This window comes from Capra hircus, chromosome 23, assembly GCF_001704415.2.
Source record: "Capra hircus breed San Clemente chromosome 23, ASM170441v1, whole genome shotgun sequence".
Classification (NCBI taxonomy): Eukaryota; Metazoa; Chordata; class Mammalia; order Artiodactyla; family Bovidae; genus Capra; species Capra hircus.
Genome location: NC_030830.1, coordinates 10,640,609 through 10,663,967, shown reverse-complemented (window position 1 = coordinate 10,663,967; position 23,359 = coordinate 10,640,609). Strand labels below are relative to the sequence as shown.

The 23,359-nt window shown below is 43.2% G+C and overlaps 1 protein-coding gene across 3 annotated transcripts in view; it reads left to right on the top strand.

Moving 5' to 3' along the window:
* KIF13A (kinesin family member 13A) overlaps positions 1 to 21,212 on the top strand; it is a 194,890-nt gene extending 173,678 nt beyond the window's left edge. For 2 of the 3 annotated variants that reach the window (XM_018038723.1, XM_018038722.1), the window contains 10 exons: positions 116 to 240; positions 503 to 679; positions 2,367 to 2,459; positions 2,663 to 2,815; positions 4,112 to 4,189; positions 6,386 to 6,433; positions 7,590 to 7,695; positions 9,098 to 9,249; positions 15,848 to 16,639; positions 19,635 to 21,210. In XM_018038723.1, the coding sequence (XP_017894212.1) occupies positions 116 to 240; positions 503 to 679; positions 2,367 to 2,459; positions 2,663 to 2,815; positions 4,112 to 4,189; positions 6,386 to 6,433; positions 7,590 to 7,695; positions 9,098 to 9,249; positions 15,848 to 16,639; positions 19,635 to 19,655 (1,745 nt within the window). In that variant the 3' untranslated portion in view covers positions 19,656 to 21,210. Of the gene's footprint in view, positions 1 to 115; positions 241 to 502; positions 680 to 2,366; positions 2,460 to 2,662; positions 2,816 to 4,111; positions 4,190 to 6,385; positions 6,434 to 7,589; positions 7,696 to 9,097; positions 9,250 to 9,761; positions 9,867 to 15,847; positions 16,640 to 19,634 lie in introns of all 3 variants that reach the window. The other variant, XM_018038721.1, reaches the window with a different exon arrangement.

Below are 23,359 nucleotides of genomic sequence, written 5' to 3'. Positions count from 1 at the left end.
ATAGCATTACCTATAAACCTCATCTGTAAAAAGCATATTTAAAATTTTGGGGTGCTTGCTTAAAAGAAATCTGATGTTTCCCCCACTTTTGTATCTGTGCCCTGGACTTCGTCAGCGGATGACCTCAGTGCCAATGAGCAGCTTGTGGGCCCCCACGCATCAGGAGTGAACTCCATCCTCCCCAAGGAGCACGGCAGCCAGTTTTTCTACCTGCCCATCATAAAGCACAGTGACGAGGAGGTAATGGGCCTTTAAGAGTCTCTTAAAGGGCTTCAGATTAATGCCCATGCCTGTGGGCCTGTCTGCCCATTAAGCTGCTATGGTCTGGGCTTTTGGAGAAGTGGACTGGGAACTTTAAAATGTAGAATAGATGTGTTATCCAAAAGGCAAGGGAAAGCATCTGTGATTCAGTAGAGTTGCATGTGGTTTTCTAGCTCATGATGTATAACTGCTACAGCTAAGCTGTCTTATCTCCATGTCCCCCTCCTTCCTGGGTCCCTAGGTTTCAGCCACAGCCTCCTGGGACTCCTCGGTGCATGATTCCGTTCACTTGAACAGGGTCACCCCACAGAATGAGAGGATCTACCTGATAGTGAAGACCACGGTCCAGCTCAGCCACCCGGCGGCTATGGAGCTGGTCTTACGAAAACGGATTGCAGCCAACATTTACAACAAACAGGTAGTAACGGGCCTGATTCTGCCGTTGCGTGGTGGTGTTTAGTCACTCAGTCGTGTCTGACTCTTTGCGAGCCCATGGACTGTAGCCCTCCAGGCTCCTCTGCCCATGGGATTTTCCAATCAAGAATTACTGGAGGGGGTTGCCATTTCCTCTTCCAGGGGATCTTCCCGACCCAGGGATGGAGCGGTATCTCTTATGTCTCCTGCATTGCAGGCAGATTCTTTACTGACAGCTCTCTGGTAGCTTAGCTGGTAAAGAATCTGCCTGCAGTGCCGGAGGCCCTGGTTTGATTCCTGTGTTGGGAAGATCTGCTAGAGAACGGGTAAGGTACCCACTCCAGTATTCTTGGGCTTCCCTGCTGGCTCAGCTGGTAAAGAGTCCGCCTGCAATGTGGGAGACTTGGGTTCCATCCCTGGGTTGGGAAGATCCCCTGGAGAAGGGCAAGGCTACCCACTCCAGTATTCTGAGCTGGAGAATTCCGTGGAATGTACAGACCATGGGGTCACAAAGAGTCGGACACGACTGAGCAACTCTCCCTTCACTTTACCGCCAGCGCCACCTTTGTATGAGCACCAAGTTTCTTGCTCCTTGCTATCACAAAGTGGTGTTTGGGGGGTGTTAATTCAGTGGCTGTGCAAGTCGCTACCAGGTTATAATCTGATTCTCATTTATCTAAGATGACAGGGTCTGAGGATAGCAGAACTCATTGTCATCCAGCAAAGAACTCTTCCACCTTGACCAGTTTGAGACCCATAACCCTAGGAGGCAGTGAAATTATGACATTTCTCTGTTTGAAAAAGGTTAAGTGCCTGGCTCAAGCAGGTTAATGACAAAAGCAGGACAAAGGCAGGCTGCATATAAGTCCGTCTGCTAACGCCTCCCCAGATCTCATCTCAGAAGCACTGTCAGCAGAACGGATGCTCTGAGCTGACTTCTGATGCTGCCAGGATGGACTGATTAAACCCTGACAGCATCAAGAAGAAAGATAGCAGATGGGATGGGAAAGAGAAGCAGTGAATCCCAGATTTCTCCTAAGAGAGAAACTTTTCCAAATGTGCTTTTTCCCCTGGAGTAAAAGCGAAGAATCTCTTTTCTTGAAGAAAATGTACAGCTTAAAAATCACTTTCAGGTTTTTTTTTTTAAACAGTGGTAAAACTTTTGATAGGCAATATTAATTATATATCATGATGATGTATAGTGTGTTAATGTATAACGTGGGCTTCCCAGGTGGCTCAGTGGTAAAGAATTGGTCTGCCAGTGTAGGAGACACAGAAGACCTGGGGTCCATCCCTGGGTGGGGAAGATCCCCTGGAGTAGGAAATGGCAACCCACTCCAGTATTCTTGCCTAGAGAATCGCATGGACAGAGGAGCCTGGTGGGCTACAGTCCACTGGGTCGCAAAGAGTCGGATACAACTGAGTTGCTAAACATGCACGCAGTAAAGAGAAGCAACCACAGAAAGCCCTGGTTGGACTGCAAGTTCTGTCATCTAATCGCCAGATTCAATAGCTGGATGTTACTGTCCTTCAGGATTGAAGACAAAGATTTTTCCATTCAGTGTTCTTCTGTTTTACTTTGTAGTGTGTGTGTATCAAAACCATAGTCATCATTTTTTTTTTATAATTTATATACTACTAAATAGCTTATATTTTCCACATTGCTTAATTCAGCTTTCCTTTTCTACCAGAGTTTCACCCAGAGTTTGAAGAGGAGAATATCACTGAAGAATATATTTTATTCCTGTGGTGTAACCTATGAAATAGTATCCAACATACCAAAGGTAAAAGCACGTATTACTCTTTTTTTAAACCATTTTCTCACCACAATTTTGAGAGAAATATTGTTCACATAACAATATTTACAAGTATTTGTAATTTTTTGTATTATTTTTGTAATTATTCGTATTTGTAAATATTTTTGTAACAATATTTACAAATATTTACAATCCTTGCAAGTAATGTAGGTGCCTGCTTGTCTCCTTAGGCAACAGAGGAGATTGAGGACCGGGAGACGCTGGCTCTCATGGCTGCGAGGAGTGAGAACGAAGGCACGTCGGATGGGGAGACGTACATCGAGAAGTACACGCGGGGTGTGCTGCAGGTGGAGAACATTCTGAGCCTGGAACGACTCCGGCAGGCAAGTAACTGCAGGGTCTGGACCAGAGGGTGAGATCAGCAGCAAGTGAAAACTGACAGTGGTAGCCGTTCAGCTGTGTCCAACTCTTTGCAACCCCATGGACTATAGCCCACCAGGCTCCTCTGTCCATGGGATTCTCCAGACAAGAATAGTGGGGTGGGTTGCCATGCCCTCCTCCAGGGGACCTTCCCAACCCAGGGATCAAACCCCGGTCTCCTGCATTGCAGGAAGATTCTGTACCATCTGAGAGATCACCAGCCTTCACCCCAAATGGATAAAGATGAACTTATTTACCAACACACCTCTCTCAACCCACGAGAGAAGGAAGACTTGAGTAGCCATCTCATTACACAAAATAGTTACTTTGACAAAAGAGTGACACGAATTCAGATGAGTGCATTTTACTGACCCCCTCCTAGGGAAGCCCCATCATTTCATCTTCAAGATGGATGATGGTGGGAGTTGCGCAACAATGGGAATGTACTTTGTGCCACTGAACTGTACAGTTAAATATGGGTAAAATACTATGTTTTATATTATGTGACTTTACCATAAAATTTTTTAAAAAATAAGTAAGCAACCCTGCGAGGTAAATCCTGTCATCATTTCCATTTGTAAATGAGAAAATTGAGGCTGACAGCAGTGAGCCACCCCGCCCAAGGGCACCCAGCTAAGAACTGGTACAAACCCAGAACGCTTGACTCTGAAGTCCACATCCTTAACCACATTCTCTCTCTCTCCCTAGTGTTTGGACCAAGGTTAACCTCTGTGGCAAGATATTGCCAGGTGAAAATAATCCACTAGGTCATGAAACTCCAGAGGAGGGGTCACTCGATAGAGGCAGTAGAAGTTATGAAAAGTGTGCTTTGAGCAAAAAGAGGACCAAGATTGGCATCTCTCAGAAAAATCTTCCTTCAGTGGAAGTCCCACCCAAACTGTGGCACAGTGAAACGCAAGCTGCATGAAAGTTGATTGTAGCTTCACAAGTAACATATATAGTTAGTGGTATTTCATCCGTGCTTTCTCTACCCACCTATATGTAAAGCTACAACGTAAAATACCTTTGGTTCATCAGTCTTCCTGGTTTTATTTATGAAAAATATTTTTCATAAATTAAGCAAAAAAAAATATTAGTGAAAACAATAAGATTCCAGTTTTATATATACAGGGTGGGGAGGGCTGGTAGTATAGGCTTGAAATGACATTTATTTCTATACTTCTGAAATCTGTCACAATAAACATATATTCCTTTTGTCATCGGAGGAAGAAAAATCAATGTCATTTTCAAATTTGCAGGCGGTGACGGTCAAAGAAGCACTTTCCACCAAAGCTCGGCACCTGCGGCGAAGCCTCAGCACGCCCAACGTTCACAATGTGAGCTCACCCGCGGCGGGGCTGTCGTCCAAGTGACTCATCTCAGGGTTTGGGGTGCGGCAAGTCAGGGGAATCAGGTCAGGGTGTATCAGCGGGAAGGTTTACATTTGGCTCAGGTGTAGGCATCCCAGGGTGCCAAGCCTGCTCCTCTGAGATGCCCATCAGAGAGCCATTACAAGTAACAGGACTGAGCTTTTTAGAGTTTATGTGTGTGTGTGTGTATGTTGCCCACAAACTGTTATGAGTAACAGGACTGAGCTTTTAGAGTCTGTGTGTGTGTGTTTGCGTTAGTTGCTCAGTTGTATCCGACTCTTTGTGACCCCATGGACTGTAGCCCGCCAGGCTTCTCTGTCCATGGGAATTCTCTAGGCAAGAATACTAGAGTGGATTGCCATTCCGTACTCCGGGGGATCTTCCCAAGCCAGGGATCCAACCTGGGTTTTCCACATTTCAGGCAGATTTTTTTACCATCTGAACCACCAGGGAAGCCCCAAGCTTTTAGTGGAATCTTGCGAATTTCTCCACATGGAGTTGCATGTCCTTGGAAGAAGTTTCTTGGGATGTGAACTGCATGCTGGTTTAAAGATGGTGGGGTCAGAGGTCCTGTGCCAGCGCTTCGGAGTACTGCTCTCCAGTCTGTTTCTGTGCCCGCTTCTAGCTGCCCCAAGGATCTCACTATCGGTGTGATAGGGCGCCGAGCACCTCCACATAGACCCTCCCATGGTGCCGGCTGTTTGTGTTGATGACCTTCCTCGACAAACCATTTCAGCCAGGAAACCCAGCTGACAGACACTGTGTCTAGTGGAAGGTGACACTGTCATAGGAAGAAAGGACAGAGGAGTGCGTGGACCACTTCAGAGTAGCCTGCTTCTCGAAGCAGCAGAGTGAAAGACAGATCCTCTCAAGGAAAACTGATTTGCTTTCCCATTCTCAAGAATTGCCAGATAATGGTTACAAACACAGTGAACATTTATTTAATATTTTTTGATTCTGCGTGACGTGTAGGATCTTAGTTTCCTGACGAGTAATTGAACCTGTGCCCTTGCATTGGCAGCTTGGGGTCTTAACCACTGGACCTCCAGGGAAGTCCCCTTGGTGAACATTCATGAAACTTGCCTTACAGTAGTCCGAAAAGCAAATCCCTATAATCACCTTCAAACAGATCACTTTTTCTGACCACATTTCAGTTTTTTTAATTGATGAGACTCATAAAGTTGTAAATTGGGGGGGGGGACACGGTCTAATTAATTTAGGCATCAAAGAAGAGATCATAATGGAAATTAGGATGTATTTAGAACTGACTGATTTAAAAAAAAGCCAATGATACATATACCAATACTTGAGGGATGCAGTTAAAGAGGGAGTTCCTTAGCCCTGCTGCTGCTGCTAAGTCGCTTAAGTCATGTCCAACTCTGTGCGACCCCATAGACAGCAGCCCACCTGGCTCCTCTGTCCCTGGGGTTCTCCATGCAAGAATATTAGAGTGGGTTGCCATTTCCTTCTCCAATGCATGCATAGATGCTAAGTCACTTCAGTCGTGTCCGACTCTGTGCGACCCAATGGACAGCAGCCCACCAGGCTCCTCTGTCCACGGGATTCTCTAGGCAAGAACACTAGAGTGGGTTGCCATTTCCTTCTCCATGTTTAGCCCTAATTTTCCTGTTATTTCATTTGTACTGCAGAATGCTAGATGGTAGAAAAAAATGAAAGTATTAGATCTATTGTTAGGGTGAAAAAAAGGAAAGCTCAAATTTAAAAAGACTTATAATATATATCATCTAGTTGCAATGGATGATCTGCTTTGATCCTGACTCAGAATTAGCTGTGATAGTGTTTATAGACATTTAACCACTACTGGGATATCTGATACTATTTAGGAATTGCTTAATCTTTTGAGATATTACGGTTTCACAAAGAGAATAGGAATTCCTTATCTTCTAGAGAGTCATAGAGAAATATTTATGGATAAAATATTTTAAGTTAGAAAAAGAAAATCTGAATACTTTTTTAAAGGTAATGATAAATATTACAGCACAATTATGATAAATTCAAATAAATAAGGAAATAATAAATATTAGGAGAAAGAATGAGGGGAAGGAGACGGTCATACAACCTTCAACTGTATGTGTGATATTTTATCTAATTAGTTATGTTAAATATATAAACCACACTGATGAAACCATTCATCTCTTACAGGTCTCTTCCAGTCGACCAGACCTTTCTGGTTTTGACGATGATGATAAGGTGTGTGCCTGTGGGCGTGGCCAGGTTATTAGTGGGATCTAAGTCTGGAAATTTAAGTTATCTTGGTGTTTTTAAAATCTCTGAACTTCCCACCTTAAACTGATGCAGATCATTGTCTCCACGTGTCCATTTCCAAGTTCAAGTACTTGATGTGAAATTGCTATGCACTCTGAGTATTACATTGTTACCTAGCAGGATATGTTCCATATCAGGATCATTGCATACATAATCAAATAAATATGTGTTTATGGATCTAACTCTAAATGACTACATCCGCCATAGCAAAATCAAAATTATTTCAAATGGGGGAAAATTAGGAACTTGAAATTAAGGATATTGTACAGCATTATCTTATTCATCTGTAAATTATTGGGGACTATAGATGATTCAGAAAATATCAAAACAGATTATGCCTTCAAGCATTTTAAAATCTAGTCCTTAGAGATGACATTTCCTGAGAAGCTGAAGTAAGATTAGCTAAGTATATATGACAAAAAGGAGGTTTCCCCATTTAGTATACCAGTATCTTTGCCAGCTTGGAAGTTTTACATATCAAGTATATAGAGAGTAACCATACCACCTAATCTGCCTGGGGCAGTCCAAGCTTATGCCTGCCACCTAGGAAAAATTATCAGTGGAAATGTTTCACTCCCAAGTCTTGTAGGTTGATCTTTAAATTACCTGGTCATCTTAGGTACATAACAGATTTATAAAAGTGGAGCTTTAATGAGTCCTGTAGGGGAGGGAGGCGGGAGGGGGGTTCAGGATGGCAGAACCTGTGGCATACCTGTGGCAGATTCATGTTGATATATGGCAAAACCAATACAATATTGTAAAGTAATTAACCTCCAATTAAAATAAATAAATTTATATTAAAAAAAAATAATGAGTCCTGTAGGGGTCCAAAAGAGGATTTCACTATATCTGTAATGATTTTATTAAATCTTGAACAAATAGAATAAACTATCAACATTTCTTCACTTGGTTACAATAGCACTTGTCACATCGTTCCGTACTTTTCTACATGTTAGATCTATTTTATAATTTAAAAGAAGAGCACATACTGCCATAAAAAGAAATAGGAAAAAACTCCAATCAGGCCTCTTCTCATTTTAGAGGAACATAATTACAGTTAACCCATGCTTCTACCTTGTAGGGTTGGCCAGAGAACCAGTTAGACATGTCTGACTACAGCCCGAGTTACCAGGATGTATCGTGTTATGGAACTTTGCCTAGGGATTCACCTCGAAGGAGTAAAGAAGGTAGTGGTGAAATATTTTTTTCTGTGTTATCTCTTTATAATCTCTTAGGAAAGGCGTGGGGAGAAATTCTTTTCTAGATGGCTTTAATAAGATAGAAAGCTGAAATTCTAGTTTGCTAGATGATCCAAAAGTGTCTTCTTGAAGAGAACATATCCTGCTCACTTATTTGATTTTCTTTTCTTTATATCCATTATATCATCCAATTAATAATAGGCTTTTTGTGTAGCACTTGTAATTTTCAAATCACATTTCATGTACCATTTCCTGATTTGAAATCAGTTTTGAGACACATATAAATCTTAGTATTACATTATGGTTAGATTTCATTCTTTACCAAAAGCATATCCACCTCCATCATGGTTTTGTACTCAAATCAAAGTATGTTTTTTTAAGAGAATATGTCTCTGACTCCCAAGGAAATTTAAAAAATGATACCAGAAATGAATTTGGTCAGTGACAACATTATTGCCTAAATATGTAATTTCCTACTGCCCTGAAAGGAATAGCATTCTTAGAATTTGTCAATCAGCTCTATTACCTTATCTATATCTTATATTTTACCTACTATGTTCCTTTGTACCTTCAATAGTGAATTGAAGAGAAAAATATAGAAGGAGAAATAGAGGCCCCCAAAAGTAAAAAGTGAGTAAAAGCAAGAAAAAAGGAATTGTCCTTCCTTAGTCATATGGAGCAAGGTGGCTTCAGGGAACAGCGGCTTGCGAGAGAACTTACATAGTACTCAGTTACTGAGTTAAGACTGAGTCTCTCCCTTGCCTTATGCAGGGACAGAAACCAAAAGATGCCAAGATCTTAAAATCCAGCTGTGAAGATGAGATATGTAGAAAATAAGCCAGTAAATCAGAAAGTGCCAAAATACGTTTACAGATAATACGGGCTCTGAGAATTCAGAGAAATACAAAATCAGCGTGTGTTGAAATTGGTCTGTGAAGTGATGCTCAGGCTGGATCTTGACAAGAAGGTAGAAAATTTGGTTTCTGATTTCTTTGCTGCTGTCCAGGCCTGCGACGATTCTTTTTACCTTTGTAGATACATCTCCATTCTTGCCGACCTGTTTTAATGCTCAATCAAATATAGCCATCACTCGGTATCTGAGGTCCACTGGTTCCCGGAGCCCCTGCGTACAAGTCCCATAGTCAGTCCTCCGTAGTCCTCGGAGGCAAAACCCTGAGGCTATTGAGGGCCGACTGTACATTTAATGAAAAAAAATCCATGTGTGAGTGGACCCATGCAGTTCAGACCCGCGATGTTCAAGGTCAGCTGCATTCACACATTAATTCTTTTGTTCCGCCAGATATTCCTTCTGGCTCCGTCCCTGCCTCGCTCCCTGTGGGTTGCTTAAAGTGCTCTGTGCCTGTAAACCCGTGCCTTTTGTCTTCCCCAGGTTGTACATCAGAGAATCCTCATGCCTTAACAGTCAGCCCTTTCAAAGCATTCTCTCCTCAGCCACCAAAGTTTTTCAAGCCCCTAATGCCTGTAAAAGAGGAGCGTAAGAAAAGGATAGCGCTTGAAGCAAGGCCTCTTCTAAGCCAGGAGGTAAATGCTTTACTTTTCTGTACCGTGTACAATAGAATGGACACGCTGTGCCCCTGCAGAAGTAACGCTTTGCATTAACACAGTCAGATGCCACAGGTTGGCATGTATGGGTTATCACCCCATGGATCCTGTTCAGGAATAAATAACCTCTTTCTCAAGCACACAGGGTCATAGTAGAATTTCTTGTTTGTTGTTATTGCTATTATTTTCCTTGTGCTTATGGCTTTTTTCAGAGTATTTCAAATGAGAAAGAGGTGTTCCCTTGGTTTTTTGCCGATAGAAAAGGCTTTTTTTTAATGTGATAAATCCAGTTACACTGTTTGCATAGAATCTATGTAGTCTTGGGAGATTTCATCAGTAGCTGACCTCAAGCCTGCAGAACTGTTGGCTGTACTACTCACACATAATACAAGTGTTTGCGTTGCTTTTCTAACGTGCACGTACATACTTAAGGTGTTTCTTGGCCACCGCCGTCTCCTGTGTGATGCATCTGTGTGTCTTAACCTTTGCAGAGCATGTCTCCATCTCAGGCACATAATCCTGGCTGCATTGTGCCCTCGGGAAGCAATGGCAGCAGCATGCCAGTAGAACTCAATAGCAAACGTGAGAAGAAGATTGTAAGTCCTGGAACCATTTCTGTCCTATTGCCTGGTGGTGGGTTTAAAGCCCTTTCACAATCATCCAAATACTTTAGAAGAAATTAAGAGATGTATTGAGTCTTGGCTTTTTTTTCTCTTCTTCTTCTTACACATGTGACCATCAGTAATGAAATTTTGCATGAATGTGGCCGTGACCTGTGATTTTTCTGTGTTCCATTTACTGATTTATTATTATTTTGCTTAGTACAAATTTGCTTAGAAAAAAAAAGGCACCTTTAATGATTCTAGTCTTTCAAATGTGTAACAATCACTTGAACTAATATTGAATCTTTCTATTGAGCCTGTACACATTGCCCAGATTCTGAAGTTAATCTACCTTGAGGAATTGCACTTACTTGGAGTAAGTAATCATGTATTTAGGTGTGGATGTGTGATAGCTTTTCTTGTGTTGCCTGATGCTGTTGCCAAGATTATCCTGTAGTTTGTAGCTGCTCCGCCATCCATCACTGGCCATCCTCATCATCTGGACCTCTCAGGTAGCCTCTTTACATTTGCTGGCAAAATAGATTCCAGCTCCGTTGGTGTCAGTCTTGCTTTCAGGATGGCTTCTCTGTTTTTACCACGGGTAGGTTGAAACTCTATCTGAAAAACCTCATTCCCTAGTGCTCGGTTTTCACATTTCAAATTTGAGAAATGCTGTTTTAAAACACTACATCCTAGGCACTGGGGATCATAAGCACTACCTTAATTTAAAAACGGAAGTGTATGTTCTGGGGCCTGGAGAGAATTCTCAGATTCTGTGCCTCAGCTTTCATTCTCCTGTGGTTTCCCAGGCTTTGAAAACGGGAGGCAGCATGGAGCAGGAGGGGTCTGCTTGCTGCTCTCGTCTGCATGTGGTCGGCTCTGCGGGGTGGGCCCTTGCCTTCCCTGGCTACACCATCTCAGATTCATTCCAGAGTGTCATCAGTGCAGGGTCTTTTGTTTGAACCTCTAGATTCTGGAAGACGCTGCTGATGCACACGGTGTGATGCTAACTAGAACCTCCCCCTGGATGTGCAGCAAGCCAGGCTCCTGCATGCTTGGAGCGCTCAGGGATCATGAGAAATGATCATTCCGCATGTTCACTGAGGAAAGAAGAAAAGGCACCATTGCCCCCTTCCGTCTCTCTCTCTCTTTCCCTCCCTAATCCTTGCTGGAGAAGAGCGTGCACACCAACAGCTGCTCCTCGTCTCCGCCAATGTTAGTGAGCTCCCCAGTCACACACTTGACCTCCCCCTGCTTAACTGATAAGGGCTGCAGCATGGGCCAAAGAGTGTGTGTGTGCGCTTAGTCACTCAGTCGTGTCTGACTCTTTGCAACCCCATGGACTGTAACCCGACAGGTTTCTCTGCCCATGGGATTCTCCCAGGCAAGAATACTGGAGCAGGTTGCCATTTCCTTCTTCAGAGGATCTTCCCGACCCAGGGATCAAACCTGCATCTCCTGCATTGGCAGGTGGATTCTTTACCACTGTGCCACCTGGCAGGGCCCAGGTTAAAGGAGCCAGGGTCTACTTTTGTTACTCCTTCAGTTCTCTGGCTGGTTGACTATCTGTTTATTGACATGGCACCCATCTACATGGTGCCTGGGTACTACATTGTAACCTATTTGAACCATACGTTTTGGTAGAACACACCATCAAGAAATTGCTGGATGGCCCTTCAGGACTGCCCTGCAGATAGTCTCACAGTTCTTCGTAGTTATTTTCTTCACTTTCCTTTTATTATTTTAAAATAAAACCCATCTCAGGACTGTTAGCTAGCAGAGAATAGGATAGAACCAGATTTTCTTGATCCAAGAAGCTTTGATCAGCAGTTAGATTCTCTGTGATCAGACACACCATGAAACCTACTAATCAGGGTTCAATGGAGCCATTTTTCTTGCTGGGGTCTTACTTGAGATACTTGCATCTACTTTCTTAGAAATCTGGCTCACCGCACACTCTTCATCTCTGAAACTATTGAACCGTTTGATTTATTTCAGATAGCAGCTTTTCCAGGATGTTTCGGTAGATTTTAAGGTACTACTTGCTTAAACTGAGGTTCTAGTTTCTCTCAGGGAAGCTTTCATTTTATTTCTCCTCTTATAAGTGGATATAAACTGCTTCATTCCTGAGTTCCTATTTACTTTCTTTCCTTTTCCACTGTTGGAAAAGTAGAGGGCAAATCAGTGGTTGATTCTGATCAAAGGAGTTTGAAATCATGTTTGAGAAGCAATATCAGGACATTGTTCCTTTTATTTTTCAGCCCATCCAATTACCAAAGTAACCTGTCATTTCACATAAAATGCAGTAAATATAGCTGTGCTTGATTCTTCAAGCAATGTTTTGTTGTCTCATCAACTTGGGAAGATAGACAAATGCACTTTGTGTCTTCCATGACTAAGATAAAAGTAACAGGGTGCCTTTGCAGTCTCTGTTTTAAAGTCTCACAGTAGACGGAAGAACAGAAAGTCACCTCTCCCTCTCCTGGGTCCTGCACAGACAGCGTGTGGCTTTTGTCTCTCATCTTACAGAGAAAGAAATGCGAAACTTGCTGAGTGATTTGCCCAAGGTCTCACAGTAAACGAGAACATGGGAACAAAAGCCCCATCCATCAGTAGCATGGAGCTGACCCCAGTGACTCCCTGGGCTCCCGGTCACAGGGCAGTTTCCTCGCCCTGCTGCTGCTGTTTCTTCAAAGGGTCCACCCTCCCCTTAGTACCATGGACAGAAGTACTAGGGCCCCTTGGCTGATGGAGCCTTTCTGAAAACACAGACCATCTCTCTGATGGATAACTGATGAGAATGGGAGTGAAAATGACTTTAATCGGGGAAGGTCCTTACAGAAGGTCACTGCTTTAATGTGAGTTTTGATTCCTCCTTAAAATCAAGGTGTTTTGTCTAGAGGTAAATATCAGCTGCACAAACAGAATCTCAAAAATCAAATCATGAACATTGCAGCTTGTAGAGAAGCTGGAGAGCTTGACTCTGTGTCCTACTTTTAGGAAGAGTTTTCACTCTGTCCTAAAGACATAGTGGGGAGGTGCTTAGTTTAGTCTCCTTTAAGGTAAAATGATAAATAATATCACTGGCATAAAATTTTTCTAATATGTAAAATGGATAAGCAACAAGGTCCTACTATATAGCACAGGGAATATATTTAGTACCTTGTGATAACCTATCATAGAAAAGAATATAAAAAAAGAATGTGTGTATATATATATGTATGTATGTATGTATGTATAACTGATTCACTCTGTTGTGCAACAGAAACTACCACAATATTATAAATCAACTATGCTTCCATTTAAAATTTAATATACAGAGTGAAGAGATACTGCCAAAAAAAAAAAAAGTCTGTCTAACCAAATTCCTTTAAAATGCAGTTTAAGCCACTTAAGTCCTCTTTTCTCCTTGGAAACCATAACTTCATAAACTTTCCGTCTCCTTTTACATGTTGGAAAATGATTAATCTCTACTCAGTTTTATTTTTTCTGGAACTAGGTGTTCCTATTCCTTTAGCCTTTCTCTTTAGGTCGCTCCCCCACTCCCAACCCCACCCCAAATGCCTGACTTTGTCCTGAGCCCTGTTTGTTTTGGTAGACCCTTCAGTCTTATTAAGGTCATTCTAAATCGTTTATCTTTCTGATTTTAACATATGTATACCTATTTCTACACATTCAATTTGTGATTGAATATTTCACTCAGCCAAGTTATATTTTAGGTTGACCTTTCCTCAGTGTTCAGAAGAAATAGCTTCAAGCATAAAAAGGGACCCAGATTATTTAATTCTCATCTTCAAATTTGGTTTTCGTTGCAACAACTAACTTTTTAGTAATCAATTGCGTCATGTATTCTTGGGCTTGGGGATTACGCTTCTTTGCCAGCTGCAATTAGAAGGAATTATAAGAGAAACAAACACTTGAAATCCAGTTTGGAATCTGAACAAGTCTAGTAGTGTGTGAGCTCAGTTGCTCAGTTGTGTTCGACTCTTTGTGGCCCCATGGACTGTAGCCCTGCAGGCTCCTCTGTCCATTCTTGTCCAGGCAAGAATATTGGAGTGGGTTGTCATTTCCTGCCCCAGAAGATCTTCCCACCCAGGGATGGAACCCTCATCCCTTGTGTCTCCTGCATTGACAGGCAGATTCTTTACCACTGAGCCATCTGGGAATCAAGTCAAGTAGAGAATCTAGAAAATAGAGCGAAGGGTACAGATTCAGACAGTTCTATCCAATTTGTGCCCGTTTTTACAAACGTTTTCCCCTAGCCCTCGGGGAGAGAACTCTCTACTCCACCCCCCATTGAAACAGTGCTGTTAACACTTGATTAAAATGTAGTTAAAAATAAGATAGCAAGGTTAGTATTGCCAAAAATTTGGTTTGCCAATTTCTGGAATTTTATCACTGATATGTAATAGTCCCCTCTGATTAACAGCCAAGGAATGAAGACTAGTGATGCTTTTAAATCATTTATATTCAGGCTGTTTTAAAATCTAAGAGGCATTAAAACACAGTAAGCTATTTTTTAGGTATTTAGCATCTTGTGAGATAGGGAATGTTGCTGTGAAATTCAGTGGATGATATTTATGTTCGTTTGTGAATTCCATCTGCCGTGTCTGTGGAGTGTGTTCTTCTCCCCTCCCTATCCTTCTCTCTCCCCAATTTCTTCGCTCTCTTGAAATGAATGAGGGAAATGTTTACAGGTCTTTACAGTCACCCTGTTGTGATACTGAGTGAAATGTCATCCACCCAGCAGTGTCCAGGGGCATCCTAAGAGCAAGGACCCACTGCTGTCACTCCCCGAGGGCAGGGGCCATACCTGTCTTTGCTCAGCATTGGTATTCCTGGGTCTTAGGGCAATGCCTGGCACGAAAGTCACATTTTAGAAGAGAAAAGGAATATTTGCCATGTCATCAGATGTTTATAAATGTTAGAAATGACTAGATAGTAATAGACAAAAGGAGAAGATGGCGACACAGGAGGAGATGGTTAGATGGCATCACTGACTCAATGGACGTGAACTTGAGCAAACTCCGGGAGATAGTAGAGGAGAGGGAAGCCTGACATGCTGCGTGCAGTCCATGGGGTCGCAAAGAGTTGAACACGACTTAGCGGCTGAACAACAACAAGATAGGAATATTATTTTTTATTTGGAAAGCGTTCTACATTGCTTTCCACCTAATATAAAAGAATCATTCACTTGGAAAGAGAGACTGGAAGTTGATAATACCTACTCTTGCATATTTACCAACCTTTATAAACAGAATCCTAAAGCCATTTGACAAAGGAGATTTTCATATAATTCTTACTATCTTCCTCACCTTGTAGTCAAAAGCTCTATCCCTGGTTCTCAAAAATCCTGGAAAATAGTCATTGTCAGATTTAGTATTTTATAGATTTACAGTGTTCAGTGGAATACTGAGAATGACTGTTGAAATTGTGTTCTTTGCCCTTTTGCTATTGTGGGGGCCTTTATTTCCTGCTTTTCCTTCTCGTAATATAGCCCAGAAACCATTTGCAAATCATCTTATTTTTCTGTACTTTACTCCCCAAGGTGAGGATTGTAAAAATAAAACAGCAGCTCTTCCCTGCCTCTGGCAGTCCCTCTACTCATTTAATTAGAAAAGGGAAAACCTCCAACAGGAAACTAATCATGAGGAGCTAATCAAAAGTCCACTGCACTTCCTTTCATCCTTGCCCTTAAAGCAGGAAAGGTTTCTAATTATTAGCATTGAGTGAGCACCGAAGAAATAAATCTCCTTCATCCTCAATGGTTAAGAGTTTCATGCTCATAGATCTCTGAGGATAAGGTGCTTGTGTCCACAAACAGGTGACAGGATTTAACCAAACTCAGAACGGAAAAGGAAAAAATCCTAAACATGTGAAGGCAAGTGCTTTTAAACAGTAGAGTATCTAAAACTTGTCTGAACCATCCAGTCGCTATAAGGAGCTCATGGCTGACTTTTGCTTTGTTTCTATAGGACTCTGAGGAGGAGGAAAATGATCTAGAAGGTCTCAGCCGGAAGCTGATAAGTTCACAGCCTTATGTACCTGTGGAGTTCGCTGACTTCAGCGTTTACAATGCCAGCTTGGAGAACAGAGAGTGGTTTTCTTCTAAAGGCGATCTGACGAACTCAAAGGTCCTAGAGAAGGAGGTGTCCCGCAGCCCTACCACCAGCAGCATCACCAGTGGCTACTTTTCCCACAGTGCCTCCAACGCCACCCTGTCTGACATGGTGGTCCCTTCCAGTGACAGCTCAGATCAGCTGGCCCTTCCGACGAAGGACACAGATTCCAGCGAGCATCCCGGACCATCCCTTGTGCAGGATTTCAGACCATCCTCAAACAAGGAGTTGACAGAACTAGAAGGAGGCTTGGGAAAGGATAAGATGACTGTGGTGCCACTCAAGGAAAACAGTGCCTTAGCCAAAGGGAGCCCATTGTCCCCCAGCATCCCGGAGAAAAACTCCAGAACCCTCTGTAGGACCAGCTCGTGTTCAGAGCAGGATGCCTGCTCCAGCAAAAACGGCCAGCCGGCCAGGGAATTCTGCCCCAGGGAGGTGACTGTGGAACACACCACAAGCATCCTCGAAGATCACTCTTTCACAGAGTTTATGGGTGTGTCAGATGGGAAAGATTTTGATGGTTTGACGGATTCTTCTGCTGGAGAACTTTCGAGTAGGAGGAACCTACCAAATATAGCAGACAGTAGGAGTATCTCACATGGGCCACAGGACTCTGGCCAGCTATGTTCCTCGGCAGAGAATGACCAGGTGATAAATTCCAGGGGTGGTCCTTTGGGTTTGGTGATATCAGTGATGGCCGCTAATTATGCCCCAACCCCCAGAGGCCCTTCCTCACAGTGACTTAGTAGGAGAGATTCATCCAGGTGTTTCTGACAGGGTAGATGAGCCCTCTTGGACCATGCTCACATGCTGCCCAACTAGCTGGCTATGGGGGAACAAGTCTATAAATCTACTTTCTTAGTTTCAGAGGAGAACTATGACTTACATAGGACCCGTGGCTTTTTTACCTAACATATAGGTTCCTGTTGAATTAAGCATTCGCATGGATAAGGATTGATTTCATATTCATTCCCTGAGATGTTTAATTCCTGGCTATCTCAAAGGATTCTGATATGAAATATGGTAGATTTCATCAAATCAGTGATTTCTTTTATTAGATACACTTTTTTTTTTGCCAAACTGTGAGACATGTGGTATCTTAGTTTCCCAACCAGGGATCAAACCCATGCCCCCTGTATTGGAAGTACAGAGTCTTAAACCACTGGACTGCCAGGGAACTCCCAAGATACACTGTTATTTTATGTATCATTAAGAAAAAAAATACTTCCAATTAAAATCAACCATATCAGCAATTTCAGAGTTATAAAGTGCAGGCAGGGGGAAGGTATGCCTCACAGATTTGATAAAATATAGACGTTTGGTGCCCATAGGATAAAAAATGTGTTGAGGAAACAGAGGTGGGTTCCCTGAGAAATTAAAAGTTTGGGCTTTGGAAGTTACCCAGGCTGGTTTTTTACAGTATTTAATTTTAATAGTGGAACAAAAAGAAATGGGGTCTTGCTAATATTCCCAAGGAAACCAGTGAATTATGCAAATAAGAGATGGTGTGCTTCTGAGTCCCACCGTCCCTTCTCACCCAGGACCCCAGCCGCAGCCATGCAAAGGGTGTGGGAGCACCAGGCTTAGCAAAGCAAAGAGCTGACAGAACTAGAATGGCGCTGGGTGAAGGCAAAGATGATCGGGGTGCCCTTCAGTCTCTCTGTTTTGCGGAGGAAGCAAAACAACCCAGCTTGGTGCTATTCCCTGCCCTCTCCCCCAAGTTTTCTGAATTAGCCCTTAAAATTTCAGTATATGGTCAAATATATAGCGTATTCATAAATTAACTGCAGATACCAAAGAGTGGTCTCTTTTACAATTCAAAAAAGACTTCTTTGCCCAACATAAGCATAAAGTTACTCATTACTTTTCTAACAAGCTAAACATTGATTTGTTTCAAAATCTTCAGCTTCCTTTTACACTGATCTTAAGCAGAATCTGCTTTGCTGGTACATTAGCTTTTCAGTCCTTTTTCTAAGAAGTCCAGGAAGAATGTGGTCCAGGTTAATTCTTCAGTCTGGAACAGTGCTTCTCAAACCTAAATGTGCAATAGACCCACTGGAGGGTGTAGGGAGAAGATACTTCTTAAAAATACAGATTCCCAGGGGCTTCCCTGGTGGCTCCATTGGTAAAGAATCTGCCTGCAATGCAGGAGACCCGGGTTCAATCCCTGGGTCGGGAAGATCCTCTGGAGAAGAGAATGGCAACCCACTCTAGTATTCTTGCCTAGAGAATTCCAGGGACAGAGGAGCCGGGCAGGCTACAGTCCATGGGATTGCAGAGAGTCAGGCACAGCTGTGCGACTAACTATTCCCTGGTGACTTAGTGGTAGAGAGTCCGCCTGCCAGTGCAGGGGTCATGGGTTTGATTCCTGGCCCGGAAAGATGCCACATGCGTGGGGCAGCTAAGCTCATGTGTCACACTATTGAGCCTGTGCTCCAGAGCCCAGGAGCCAAGAATGCTGCAGCCCGAGTGTGCTAAAGCCCGTGCTCTGTAACAGAGGAAGCCGCCACCACGGGAAGCCCAGACGCCACGACTGGAGCGTGGCCCTCACTTGCGGCAACTCGAGAAAAGCCCGCACAGCAACGGAGACCCAGCACAGCCAAAACTAAATACATAAAGAAAATTATAATAGCAGCAAAAAAAAATATACAGATTCCCATTTGTGGCTGCCCTGCACACCTCAGATTGTGCTTCAGTACCAGGTTGGGGGAGGGATAAGCTTTTCACAAACCCTCTGCTGGAGGAACATGGGGTAGGCTGTCTGAGGGCCACACTGTTTGAGGCATGGCCTAGAGAAGAGGGAAGGGGACCGCAACCCCCTCACCCCCACCCCCATTTCTTGACTCGTTGCCTTGATTATTTAGAAGCCAGTACTCCAGTACTCTTGCCTGGAAAATCCCATGGACAGAGGAGCATGGTGGGCTGCAGTCCATGGGGTCGGTAAGAGTCGGAGACGACTGAGCGACTTCACTTTCACTTTTCACTTTCATGCACTGGAGAAGGCAATGGCAACCCACTCCAGTGTTCTTGCCTGGAGAATCCCAGGGACGGGGGAGCCTGGTGAGCTGCCGTCTATGGGGTCGCGCAGAGTTGGACACGACTGAGGCGACTTAGCAGCAGCAGCAGCACCAACAGGAGCAGTACCTGAGTTCTGCCCCAGAATAGCATGTCCCTGCCAGAGATCTTGGTTTAAAAGTGAAATTTACAAAAATATTTATGGCATCAGGGTAATGTTGGAACTATGGTGAGTTTTATCTTTTTTTTTTTAAATTGCTTTAGTATTTTTGTTATCTTGATTTTAATCAGTTGTTTCTGATTAAAACAGTTTTAACTGTGTTAAAACCTGAGGACTGTTGAAGTCCTCAGGTTTGACTTTTGTGCTCACCCTGGTCTGACTTCGAGTGTGGACCCAGCAGTGACGTGTTTTTCACTCTCTCTTCGGGGCTTGTGGTCATTATTTTTCCTAGAAGCTTCACCTTGGAGCTCGAGTCTTCCTGGTACAGTATAAGCTCCAGAACTGGATTCCATAGTAAACTGGATCCTGTGGTATCCTCTAGGAAGAGCCCCTCATAGGGGCTGGTCCCCGTGGGTGGGGAGGGCAGATGGGGACTGGAGCTTGCACTCACCCGCTTTTGCGTTCCAGGGGAGCACCACTGCTCGGTGAGAGGCACTGAGCACTTCCTCCAAAGGCCACAGCATCTCTGCTCCGGTCGCCTCCAAGAGCACCAGCCCATCTATCAAACACACTGCGGCTCGGCCGGATCTCACACCAGCACGGAGAAGCCACGGCTTCCGGGGCCACCTCCTCCCCTCTCCCCTCCCTAGCCGGGAGAAGTGGCACTTTGTCACTTGGGTGACTCAGCAGCCTCTGCTTCCTTCCAGAGAACCGAAAATCCTGGCTTCACAAAGTGACAGTATTTTTGTTTGCACTCACTACACACCCCCACTGTGTAGAAACCTCCACAGATTCAACCAGACTTTATTCTTGTACAATTTTAATCAGTTCTTACTGTAGAATCTGGAGTCAATGCTCTAATTTTTTTTTTATAAATAATATATATTATGTATATGAAATGTATATCTATAGTATGTCTGGAGAGACAGGACTGCACACTGAAATGGATAAAAGTGGTTTGTAGAAAATCGTAAGGTACTGGGCTTTCTTACAAAGCAGCTCGGGCGATCTCTCAGAACACAAGCAGATGAAAGAGATGGTCTTGCCTGAGAATGAGGTTGCAAATCCCTCTTTGCAGCAGAGGTTGCAGAATGCCGTTCCTTATAACCAAAGAACTTACCTAAGACTGAATGTTTTTTGCTGTCCACTCTTGTTTGATGTGTACATACGTGTTTGACTGCAAGTTCGGTGCCAATGCCCTGTGGCTCCCAGGCCACGTGCTGCCGTTCTCTGTCGTGTTTCCTAAGCACACTGCAAAATCTCACGGCTCCGTTCTTTGGTCTTCCACCTGGTCCTCTGCCTGCTGACTTGACGCGGTTCGGGAACCGTTGACAGTGACTGGGGCTCTGATCCCAGTCTTTCCTGTCCCTCGGTCCAGCCCAGCCAGGCAGGTGGGATGCAGAGAGCAGTATTACAGAAAACACAGGGACAAACCAAGAGTGGGGTTGGGGGGGTGGGTGTTGATTTTCGTCTCTTTGTGGTTTTGTTTGGGGTTGGTAGGTTTTTGTTGTGGTGTGGTTCTGCCGTTGTTCTATTTCGTTTCTGGAAGACGCTGAAGGGATGACAGGAGCTGTGAAGTCCACAGGTGCCCGCTTCACAGTGTTCGCAGGAGATGGTTGAAGACAGATGGCTCTGCTGTGTGTCTTCATTGGTAAAATTCTTTTACCGATGGAGACTCTGAGAATTATGTGTGCGGAAGTTTTTACAAAAGTACTCTCTGTACCTATTGTGTAGATGCTTGTACAGTTGGTCAAGATGTATAGCAATAAATGTGTCGTGGGAGCAAGCGAGGACGTACAGCCTGCTGTACCTTTTCCCTTGAAGTTCGTAGCATCCGTAAATGAGTAAGATATTGGAGATTTTAATGCGAAGCTGCTGTTCATGATTTTTGTGTATAGTGAGCTGACTGTAGTATTTTCCTATTGACTGTTTAAAAAGAGAAAGACTGTAATTTATATCCCCTTTCAACTTTATTGTATTTAATTGGTACAGATTGTGTGTGCGTGTGTGTGTTTTAGAATACAGACTAATTCCGATTTTAAAACATCCATTGTTTGTCTTTAATAACACTGCCACTAGTTTCAGTTCAGTTTTCCAAATTTGTTTGTATGCAAGTCCCTGTGGCTTAAATAATAATAGTAACAGCAAACATTCATTGAGGGTTTACTATGTACTAGGCACTATTCCCACCTTTTGATATTTATCTTGCTTAATCCTCACAGCAGCGGATGCCATGGGTTCTGCTGTTATTAAGTGCTGGATGAAAGGAAAACAGAAGTGGAGTGGCTGGCGACAGGGAGCAAGCGGCAAAGCCAGGATTCAACCCACGCTTCCATCAGCATCTCCTGGTGCTCTGTCTGGTGACGTGGCGTGGAGGGACAAGCCTCCGAAGGGAGGAGAGAGGAGGAGGGCTGTGGCAAGAGTCCTAGGTCTGGACTGAGCGACATTAGCAAGGAGCCGCTGCAGCAGGCAGGCCGAGGTGGGTTACACAAGGTCCTGACATTCCGGCACTTAAAAAGGAGCAGGGCCTGCCACCCCCAGGCTCAGTTATCTAAAAATGGTTTTCCAGAATCCTTTCAGAAAAACTTCCATTCACAACAGCCTTTCTGATGTGATCAGGAACTAGTTCTAGCCTATTCTGGACAGAGCATGACTTTTGTAGATTTCCAGGAGAAAGTAGATGGGGAAGAAAATTCAAATTATTTTCATTTTGTAGAATGGGAGTTGGGGGAGGGAAGCAGCTATTTAATGTTTAAATCATATGACAACCACAAATACAGTTTAAGACAAAAGAAGCTAATTGTCACCACTGCCTTTACTAGTATGAGATAAGTGGTATTTGATCGTGGACATTGTCATTTCTCATTGGCTATGGGAAGGCGCACTGGTTTTAAGATGTTTCGGATAGTTAAATATAGGCCTATGTTTACCAGTTCATTTCCAAAGTACAGTATCACTGCTGTCATTGCGTTTGTTTATCATTGTTTGAACACACATTTTATCATAGCAAATATTTAGCTTTATGTTTCTAAGGCACCAACTTGTGGGAAGAAAGAAAAAGAAAGAAAGGAAAAGAAAAAAGGAAAGAAAGAAATAAGAAAGAAAGAAAAAAATATACCTTGAGGGTAGCTAAGGACTAGATACGGTCTTTTAAAAATTACCTTTTCTAGCCAATACTTATTTTAAAAATTATAATATTCAGCTTTAGAATTGTGTTGCTGAAAAAAAAAAGAATTGTGTTGCTGGGGGGAGGCACTAATTACATGGTTACTCTTTATTTTTTAAAAGTAAAGCTTCCTGGTCATGTACATTTGAAGAGTCTTAAAAGAAGATGTAATGGAGTAAGAGTTCTTGCTTTTTTATTCTAGACCAAGAGATAAAAGTAGAAAAGGATGCTACCAGTACACAACCACACAGAGATTTTCGTATTAAGCCTTGAACTTACTGCCCTAGCACACGTGTCTTTCTGTAATATTGAGCCTACTTCCTGAATTAAAAAACAAATAGGAAGTCAGTCTGTAATGTATAGCAGTTTGTCTCAGGGTTTCTCCTAACCTGGAGGAAAGGCAGTCTATTCTCATGCCCAGACAGCTGGGGGTGGACAGCATCCTGCTGGCGGGGGAACCTGGAATGTGGAAGATACCATGAAAATGTCAGGAGGCAAGTTCTGCTCTTTAATACAGTATGAACTGGAGCTAACAGGAGTGGAGCTAAAATCTTCCAATCAACCTGCTTATCCTTTGTTTCCAATCCCCTGAGCTGAGGGGAAATATAATTGTAGGCTTCAGTGCCACTTAATAGTCTTTTTTTTTTTTTTGCGGACACTGTGAGTTAATTTAAGTTGAAATAAAACTTAGTCTTCATCTTCCTGATGTTCTCAGCCACACACTCACCTCTGTGTATTTTTTGGAAAGACAAGTTATTCTCCCTTTTGTGAGGGGTGCCTGGATCATTGTGTTCAGTTCTAAATCTGGAGCTCAAGAAGATGCTTGGGATGGCTCCGTCTCTAATCTGAGCCCAGCCGGTCACAGCCACCATCTTGGAGCTTATTACTGTGGGTATCTCATCGCCAGGTGGCCTTTCCGAGAAAGGAACTCTCAAATCGTTGTGGAACCATATTTATGAAGAAGACTTTGAGACGCTGATTAATAGAACAATAAATGTTTCACACACAACAAAAGGTAAGTTAGAAC